This window comes from Arachis ipaensis, chromosome B1 (genome assembly GCF_059453495.1).
Source record: "Arachis ipaensis isolate K30076 ecotype BB chromosome B1, ASM5945349v1, whole genome shotgun sequence".
Taxonomy (NCBI): domain Eukaryota; kingdom Viridiplantae; phylum Streptophyta; class Magnoliopsida; order Fabales; family Fabaceae; genus Arachis; species Arachis ipaensis.
This window is the reverse complement of record NC_142436.1, coordinates 21,436,476-21,446,042: the sequence shown is the minus strand read 5'-3', so window position 1 is coordinate 21,446,042 and position 9,567 is coordinate 21,436,476. Positions and strand designations below refer to the sequence as shown.

Here is a 9,567-nt window from a genome sequence, read left to right as displayed (position 1 = left end):
AACCTTTTACTTTCGGTTTGGGGCACATGAGGTGCTCTCTCATCATTCAAATAGATAAGCTAAAATAAAAGAGGAAGAATTTCACCAAAATCTATAAAATAAAATAAAATAAAATAAAAGGGGGAAGAATCTTGACGAGCTTATGGGTCAGGTGAATTCACTTCTCATAGGTGCAGATAAGCTGCAACACTTGAAAATAAACTTGTGAATTGAGATTCCTGAGCAATATATTATTATAAAAGAGTAAAGTAATATTTTTATTTTTAAAATTTGATATAAATTTTATTTGTGTTTTTAACGTTTAAATAATTTTATTTATATTTTTAATATTTATAAAAATAATTTAATGTTACCTTATCATCAATTACACATCATGAGTTTTAATTGAAATTTTAAAAATTTCTTCTTAAAATTAGAATACAAATATTTAGAACAGAGTTGATGATTTACTTTAGATAATAATTTATCAAAAATTAAACTAATTCCGGTAACATTTATATAATTCATTTTTTTTAGGAACATATTGAACTTAAATATAAATTATGAGTACAATATTAAAATCGAACACTTTTAAATAAGATCTAATTAAAAATAAATACATCTAAATAAAAATAATTAAAAAATATAATCTAATCTATTAATATAATTCACAATATAATAACATTAAATCACTTTTATAAACACTAAAAATACAAATAAAATAATTTAAATATTAAAAACACAAATAAAATTTATCCAAAACATTAAAAAACAAAAATAATACATTACTCCCTTCTAAAATTTTCATTGCCACAAGTTGCACAGAACGGTGGTGGTGGAGTCTGACCACATGTGCCAGCCGCACTAGCAACATTAATATATTAATAAAAATATTTGAATCGTCTAACATAAAAGCTTTACAAAAACAAATAATTTAATTAAATGATAGAAAATATTTTTTTAAATATGTGTTGTTTTGCATATTTATTAATATATATTATATATTTTAATATATATTTTATAAAAATAATTTATTAAAAAACCTTTTATATTAATAAAGTAATATAATTATTAAAGAATAATATCATTCTATATTTTTATTATTAATAATAACAAAAATCTATTAATATTTTTTTGGGTATTAAAACGGGACAAGCTCTACTAATATAATTTATTCAAGACAATAAGACATCTATAACTGCCCGTGCCCAAGTCCCAGCAAGTTGCAAGGGAAGTCACTCAAGAGCAAAGGGCAATGGGGCATGGCTCCCCTGACCTTGGAAAAAAGTAGCCCCCTTATCTTCGAGAGATACAATAGCATGTTTCATTTGGATTTATGTGATTTAAATATTTGTAGGATATCGCATATTTATTGGTTCATATCCCTATAGCAAGCAACATGATGCGGCTGATTTTTTAACATATGATGCAAGGTTTGGTGTAACGCCTGTTTATGGAGCTGGAAGGTGTTTAACACAGGTGTGATGGTGGTCAGTTGACGGCCGAAAATCGGACGGTCCGATTTCAATCAGGGGTGAGGGGCACAAATCGAACCGTTCGATTTGTGCGTGGTGAGGTTGCGTGCATGGAAGTCGGGCCATGCAATTTGTTGCATGGGAAGATATTAGTTTTTTGGCCCAACCAAATCGGACCGACCGATTTTAGAGCTTCATTCAAAAATATTCGAAGAGCACCCAAATCGGACCCAGCGATTTCTGGGTTTCAAATTTTTTGGGCGGGCTGTTTAGTAATGGAACTGTCCGATTTTTTTGTTCAAAAAATTTCGAAAGGCAATGCAAGCGGTCGGATGGTCCTACCCAAGCTGAGCAGCCCATTTCATTTTCTTCTTCTTCGGTGCTACAAGTCTCTAAACTTCTTCTCTCCGGATCTCTTCTTCTTGTTTGTATATCTGCTCTTCTCTATTATCATGGATGATAGAGTAAGATTAAAAGTGTATTATCATAGCCAAATTTCATTACAAACATCAGAAGGAGCAAAATTTGTGTGTGAAAATCCGTTGGATATTATTATTCCATTCACACTTTCATTTGAAGAATTAAAAGGTGTCATTTGTGAGAAGATGGATTCTCAAATATCTAGCAGAGTGTCGTGTGTTCTGTACATATATCCTGTACCTGTCTTTGGTGGGTTCGTGCAATTTCAAACGAAATACGTGACCGACGAAGCGAGCATGCAAGAAATATTTTCAGTGTATCTTGAAAGTCGGTCGCGAATATTGTTCATCGAACTGTATGTCGAGTTCGAGCAATCTGCAGCAGACCGAGACATTGAATTGGAAGATTACAACAGTGATATTGAAGAAGAGTTCGAAAGTAACTACGAGGTTGTTGATTCGGGTGTAGACGAAGATCAAGCTGTCGAGGCTATGGTGGCAGATGTGGCGGATGTGGCAAATGCACTAGCAAACCAGCAGCCGTTTGTGGAGCCGAGTTTTATGCGGTCGTTAGATTTGGAGGCTATGCATGCACCGGAGTTTCCTCAATATGTAAATGCAGGTGAGCCATCAATTTAAATTAAGATTTGTTAAAGTATGATTTGTGCATGGGTTTTGAGTTTAGGACAAACAGTAGAGACAACGGTAAATAGGCAGAATATAGCATGTAATAAGTAAGTCTTCTGTTTAATTATGAAGTGAACCTGTTTGCTAAGAAATATAGTATTTTCCTTCATCGTTGGTAAAATTAGACTGGAATGACCGGTTTGACCGGACCGGCCGGTTCAGCTGGACCATTAGGTTAGACTAGTTCGATCGGAACTGCATCTGAGTGAAAACTGGTATATCGGTCCCATGATGAGACCGCACAAGGCAACGAAACGGTCCAACCCGGTTAAATCCGGAGTGAACCGGTTAAAATCGGTCAAACTCCGTAAAATTAACAAAATAATATTGTTGGTATCTGATATTGTTTTAGAATATTTAGATATTTTTGAAATGTTAGTGATAATTTTTTACTACGGTTTATTTTTTATTTACATAGGACCGGGTAAACCGGTTCAACCGGTGACTTGACCGGTTCGATGACCGGATCAGTTTTGAAAACTACGTTTTCCATTGTTCTGTGATTATTAGTTTATTAGATTATTATTTGTGACAACTCTAAAATTTGTGATGTGATTGCAGCAGAGCTTCCCCTTATGCCAGATGGCAAATTTACTGTGGGAATGAAATTCAGTTCTAGGGAGGCAGTAATTAAGGCGATGAAGGAGGCAGTAATTAAGGCGATGAAAGATTATACAATCCGCAGAGGTGTAGATTATCGGGTGCATGAGTCAGAACCAACGACATTCTATGCTAAATGCACCCAGTATGGTGCAGGATGTGATTGGCTGATCAGGGTGAGCAAAATGTCCAGAAAGTTCTGTTGGGAGATAAGGAGGTACAATGGAAGTCACACCTGTACTAGGGCCACCATTTCTCAAGATCATTCGATGCTGGATTTCAACACAGTTGCAGAAGCAATAAAGCCATTGGTAGAAGTTGACCCGTCTATAAGGGTGAAATCAGTGATTGCGGAAGTACAGGCAAAGTTTAACTACACCATAAGTTATCGCAAAGCATGGTTGGCAAAACAGAAGGCAGTGGAGTCAATTTTCGGAGGGTGGGAAGCTTCGTACGAAGCCTTGCCGATATGGTTTGAGGCCATGTGTCACAAGGAGCCATCCGCAGTCATTCAGTTTGAAACGATGCCTGCGTATCAGGGAGATGACTTGGTTCCTAATATTCGTGTACTACACCGAGTCTTCTGGAGTTATTACCCTTGTATTAGAGCATTCAGACATTGCAAGCTAATAGTGCAGGTAGACGGAACTCATTTGTATGGAAAGTACAAGGGTTGTTTGTTGGTTGCAGTCTCACAGGATGGCAACAACAACATCGTGCCAATTGCATTTGCGATAGTTGAGGGAGAGACATCTGAGGCTTGACACTTTTTTCTTAGTAACCTGAGACAGCATATTGTGACACGTGATAGTGTGGGCCTTATCTCCGATCGGCACGATTCCATTAGAGCTGCTATTGCTCGTAGTAACGGAGCTTGGTCTCCTCCAAGAGTATTCCACATGTTCTGCATCAGACACATAGAGTCCAACTTTTTGAGGAAATTCAAGGCTTTGTATCTGCAGAAACTTATCGTCAACATCGGTATGATAGTTATGATTACATTTACTCCTGAACTCAGTTATTATGATGAACCTTTTTTATGGTGGGTCTTTTTTTATTTGACAGGATACTCACGAACAGTTCGCGAGTACAAGACACGTTATCAGCGTTTGCGCGAGCGGGGTGAGGCTTATACCAACTGGTTGGATCGGATTCCGCGTGAGCAGTATGCTTTAGCGTTTGATGGGGGATATCGATGGGTCACATGACAACCAATCTAGTGGAATGCATCAACTCGATTCTGAAAGGGGCTCGCAATCTTCCAGTCACGGCACTTGTTAAGGCAACGTTTTACAGGCTTAATGAATTGTTCACCCGGAAAAGAGCCGAGGCCGAGGCTCGAATTAATGCAGGACATGTGTTCTCTGAGCTTGTAACCTCCAAACTGCATGCGAATCAGCGGGCAGCGGGTAACATCCAAGTTAGTTGCTTTGACCGACAGAATGAGGTATTCGAAGTGCGTGAGTGTCCCAGTGGTGTGGAGTATGCAGTGGACCTCCGTCGACAACGGTGTGACTGTGGTGAATTCCAAGTTGACCGGCTTCCGTGTCGACATGTGTTTGCTTGTTGTGCAAACCAACGACTGGATTTGCTGTAAGGCCGATTCTCACGTTCCCAGTTATGCCACCTAACGTCATGCAATTCGTTAATTTACATTTATCAATTCAATTTAAGATACACTATTTCAAAGTGTTTAGTAATTAATTTTACCTATTTACAATCGGAAAGATTCGAGGATTGCTAGGAATCGGCGCAAGGAATGGTAGACGGATCCAAGCCCAGGCAAGCAAGAGTGTCAGCGGACCATCAATCTCCTTACAGTCGACACGAGTTGCCCTACACAACGCTCTGTACAGGTGTGCCAAGCATGCCGAACCCCAACTGAACTGTATGATCCCGACAAAGTTACGGAGTAATGGCAGAAACTTCTAGTGCACCCCTGCTCCAGACTTATCTCCAAACATAACGGTACCAAACAATAACATTATGTGGCACTTCACGTACCTCTGAATTTGGATATCATCAACCAACACTAACCGATCCTTCAATGCTCGAAACCACGTCAACTTGATGAAACTTCCCCTACAGTCTGCCTGCCTAGGTGCAACACCAAACTGATCCAAGCATTCAGCCTCTAATGCCTCATAACTACTCAGTGTCGGTCCCGTAACTGGCAAACCATTCGTCGGAAGACCAAAAATTAACGCCACATCCTCCAGTGTCACAGCACACTCACCAACCGGAAAATAGAAGGTGTAAGTCTCGGGGTGCCATCTCTCAATCAGAGCATTAACCAATGCCGACTGACATTGGACAACTCCAATCTGTGAAACATGATAAAAGCCGGTGTCCCGTAAAAACCCCTCCACTATTGGATTGTACCGATCCAGCGGTATGTAGTGGTCACATTGCAACATTCTAGATCCCTAAACAAAAACAATAATATTAATAAATTAACAAATTAAACTTAAAAGAATCGAATTTTCATTATCAAACAACCAGTAACTCATAAGAATCAATAAATATAATAATAATAACAATACTTTATACAAATAACTATTATATTATCTACTAATATTCAAATAACTAACTACTCTATTTTATTCTATTCTAACAGCAAACATACAATAATAAATCAATCACTAACCCTTTATTAAATATTTATATTAAACTTATAACATAAATAATTAATTCAATAATTTTTAATTCATAATATTTATTTACGAACGACTAATACAATATTACGTAACTACAAAAAAATTATTTATTATTAACAATTAAACTAATTAACTTATTTAAATTCACACGTACATAACAGAAACTATATTCTATTCTACTGATAATTAAACTATTATGCTACTGCTAGCAGTAATAATTATTATTATTACAATAAGCGAATTTTATAACAATTAATATTAATATTACTTATTCTATTTATTTATCATACATCCAAATTTTTTAATAACCGTATTATTATTAACAATATTATTATTGCAATTATTCTATTAATAACAATAATTAATTTATTATTATAATGTAACATATTTTAACAATATTAATACCCAATAATCTCTAATATTATTTTAATTAAACTCAAATATCTAAAAATTATTACTCCACTAATTCCTAACATTATTACTATAATAAACTATTACTAATCTCTAACATTATAATTATTATTTTAACTAAAATAAAAATTTTTGGAATAAAAACTTACATAATTAGGATGATCAAGATAATTAGCAATGTGGAGTTCTGGACGATTTACATCTTTTATTCTTCTTTTTCTAAGCATAGTTTTTGTGTGGTCCAATTTTTTTTAGCTCAAACCTTCAACAATGGAGTGAACTACCGTGGCTGGGGGTGGGGTTTATGGGAGAGGAGAAATGGAACAAAGTAAAAGTGAAAGGGAAAGGGAAAGTGAAACTGGCTTAAGGGAGCTTGTGTGGTTGGAAGTGTTTCATCTTTGCTGGACCAACTTGCATGCGCGACACGTGGCTGGGGGCGCAAATCGGACGGTCCGATTTGTGTACCTGCCCAGCCAGTAATCGGACCGTCCGATTACTGTTCTTCAAAATGGACCGTCCGATTTCTTCGATCTTGGCCGTCACACTCCGGTTATGCACCATGCAGCCCTATAACGTTGTTATACACCACTCCTCCCCAATATTAAAAATAAAAAGTTCACATGATGCTCTTATAAAAATGTTCGACGAAAAAAATAAAAAAATTGATAAAACGAGGAAATAAGAAGTTAATTAACCTTAAATTTATAACTAACATATATGAATACTATACACGCATACTTTGTGTTATGGATACCAAACTTAATTAGTTAGCAATTAATTAGTCATTCTTTCTACTGTATAGCAATTAGCTAGGCTCTTAGCTCACTTGTATATATATATATATATAAATTACTCACTTAGTCAATAAAATCTTTCTTTTCTCTCCATTTCCTTTCCCATTCAATATGGTATCAGATGTAATTCTTCTTCACACTTCCGCACTATTCTCTTCCTTCATTCTTTGATTTTCTCGGGAAAATTTCTCGATTTTCCATTCTTCTTTCTCGCTCTTTCTCGTTTCGGCAAGAACATTCTTTCTCAGTTGATACCTCCTCTTTTTCCCTATTCTTCTACTCATCAATCAGAATGTCTGCGACTTCTGTATCCACAGTTCCTCAGGGAGATTTCAATACTCTTCGATCTCCAGCACTGGCACCGCCCTCGCCGATTCCTGATACGTATCTGCTCTAGTCCGGCGATCACCCAGGGCTCGTGCTTGTTTCACAACCCGTACAAGAAGACAACTACGCTTCTTGGTGTAGATCGATGAGACTTGCGTTGAGTGGAAAATGCAAAATCTGCTTCATCGATGGCTCCCTCCCGAAGCCAGATCCAGTTCTTGACCATGCACTCGTTGAATTGTGGCAGTGCACGAACGACATCGTCACTACGTGGTTGCTGAATGCGATCTCCAAGGATATTACGGCAAGCGTCATCTATGCTGGATCCGCGGTTTTACTCTGGCAAGATTTGGAGACTCGCTTCTCTCAGAGCAACGCACCTAGCATCTTTGAGCTGAAGAGGTCACTCATGTCTCTGACTCAAGGCTCTCTCTTGGTCTCACAGTATTTCACAAAGTTGAAGATACTTTGGAAAGAACTCAACACCTTCAAGCCATTGGTATCTTGTTCCTGTGGTGGCATTAAGCTGATTCAAGCCTTTCTTGATCAAGAATATGTGATGCTGTTCTTTATGGGTCTCAATGAGAAATTGGCAAGTGTTCGAAGCCAGATCCTATTGTCAGATCCACTGCCTCCAATTGGAAAAGTCTTTTCTCTTGTGTTGCAAGAGGAGAAGCAGAGAGCACTCACCTCTCCAAGCCAACATATGGACTTTGCTGTCAAACAGTCTCCAAGACCCACCGCTCCTTCTAGTCCCAAGGTGAAAGGGAGGAAAGATCGTCCACTCTGTGCTCATTGTGGGTTGCTGGGACATACTGAAGACAAATGTTATCGTCTCCATGGATATCCTCCTGGATATTCCCAGAACAAGCCTGTGAATGCCAAATCCCAAGTGCATCATGTTGCCAAGGCCGCTCATGAACAAGAAAGCCAAGATCCATCTCTAACATCCAGCTTTTCACTTATAGCGGCTCAGTACAACCAATTGATGACTCTCTTGCAAACTCAGTAAGCTCTTCAGGACATTAAACCTGAAATTTGTGCAGGTGAAGTATTTTCCTCATGTTATTCGAATCAAATGGCAGAGGTTAGTTCTTGGATAGTTGATTCTGGAGCCACCACTCACATCACTAATTCCTTTAAATTTTTGGAAAATGCCAAACCTCTTACAAATCATTTTGTTGCTTTACCTGACCATACCAAAATTTGTGCCTTAGCTATTGGTAATGTTGTTCTTAATTCTTCTTTGATCCTTTACAATGTCATATTCATTCTCTCTTTCCGAGTTAATTTGATTTCTGTTAGTTCTTTGTTGAAATTGTCTAACTGCACAGTTCTCTTTTTTGACTTAGCCTTCATCATACAGGACAGGACCTCCAAGAAGGTGATTGACAGAGGTGATGAAACTGATGACCTGTTTCTGCTACAATCACCCTTCACAGTTCATACTAGGAGTTCTGTTCATAGCTGTCGATCAGTAACCAATGTTGATAGCACTATTTGGCATGCTCGTTTAGGTCACACTTCAGAAAAAGTCTTTAACAAATTGAGTCATCTTTTGTTCAATAAAACTCTCAAATACAATCATTCTACTTGTGAAGTATGTTCCTTAGCTAAACTCAAGCGTTTGTCTTTTCAATCCAATAATCATTTTTGTAAGAATTCCTTTGATTTGGTTCACTGTGATATTTGGGACCCTTATAGAGCTCCAACTTATAATAACATGAGATATTTTCTTACTATTGTGGATGATTATTCCAGATTCACTTGGACCTTTTTGCTAAAATACAAATCTGATGCTTCTCCCACTTTCATCAATTTCTTTAATATGATTGAAACTCAGTTTAATACTAGGGTAAAGCAGGTGAGATCAGACAATGCTGGTGAATTAATGCTCCTTGATTACCTAAATTCCAAGGGCATGCTTAATCAATTCTCCTGTGTGGAGCGGCCAGAATAAAATGCCGTTGTTGAAAGAAAGCACCAGCATCTACTCAATGTAGACAGAGCATTGTTCTTTCAGTCTAAGGCCCCAATTGCCTTTTGGGGAGATTGTGTCTTGACTGCCACTTTTCTCATCAATCGCTTACCAAGTCCAGCACTTCAACACTGCTCTCCATATGAAAGACTCTTCCTTAAGCAACCTGACTATCAGTCTTTGAGAGTCTTCAGCTGCTTAGCTCATGCGTCCTCTCTTCTATCTCAGAGACACAAGTTC

General features: G+C 37.5%; 3 protein-coding genes across 3 annotated transcripts; all 3 read left to right on the top strand.

The window, feature by feature from the left end:
* The first annotated feature begins 2,365 nt into the window (after nt 1–2,365).
* Nucleotides 2,366–4,368, top strand: LOC148575923 (uncharacterized). Its single transcript, XM_088502622.1, has 4 exons — nt 2,366–2,495; nt 3,122–3,897; nt 3,952–4,141; nt 4,226–4,368. Exons 1-4 carry the CDS (start codon nt 2,366–2,368, stop codon nt 4,366–4,368), a joined length of 1,239 nt encoding a protein of 412 aa, XP_088358748.1.
* LOC148575922 (uncharacterized) lies at nt 4,365–4,757 on the top strand. The gene has a single exon (XM_088502621.1). The coding sequence runs from the start codon at nt 4,365–4,367 to the stop codon at nt 4,755–4,757; it is 393 nt and encodes a 130-aa protein (XP_088358747.1).
* Nucleotides 4,758–7,494: 2,737 nt separating this feature from the next.
* Nucleotides 7,495–8,361, top strand: LOC107647956 (uncharacterized). The gene has a single exon (XM_016351999.1). It carries the CDS (start codon nt 7,495–7,497, stop codon nt 8,359–8,361), a length of 867 nt encoding a protein of 288 aa, XP_016207485.1.
* The last annotated feature ends 1,206 nt before the right edge of the window (nt 8,362–9,567 follow it).

Excerpts from the sequence above, each read along its gene's own strand:
- LOC107647956 (XM_016351999.1), top strand. The coding sequence starts at position 7,495 with ATGAGACTTGCGTTGAGTGGAAAATGCAAAATCTGCTTCATCGATGGC.
- LOC148575923 (XM_088502622.1), top strand. The coding sequence starts at position 2,366 with ATGGTGGCAGATGTGGCGGATGTGGCAAATGCACTAGCAAACCAGCAG. Across the intron at positions 2,496-3,121 it reads TCCTCAATATGTAAATGCAG|CAGAGCTTCCCCTTATGCCA; the intron begins GTGAGCCATCAA and ends ATGTGATTGCAG. Across the intron at positions 3,898-3,951 it reads TGCCAATTGCATTTGCGATA|CATATTGTGACACGTGATAG; the intron begins GTTGAGGGAGAG and ends AACCTGAGACAG.
- LOC148575922 (XM_088502621.1), top strand. The coding sequence starts at position 4,365 with ATGACAACCAATCTAGTGGAATGCATCAACTCGATTCTGAAAGGGGCT.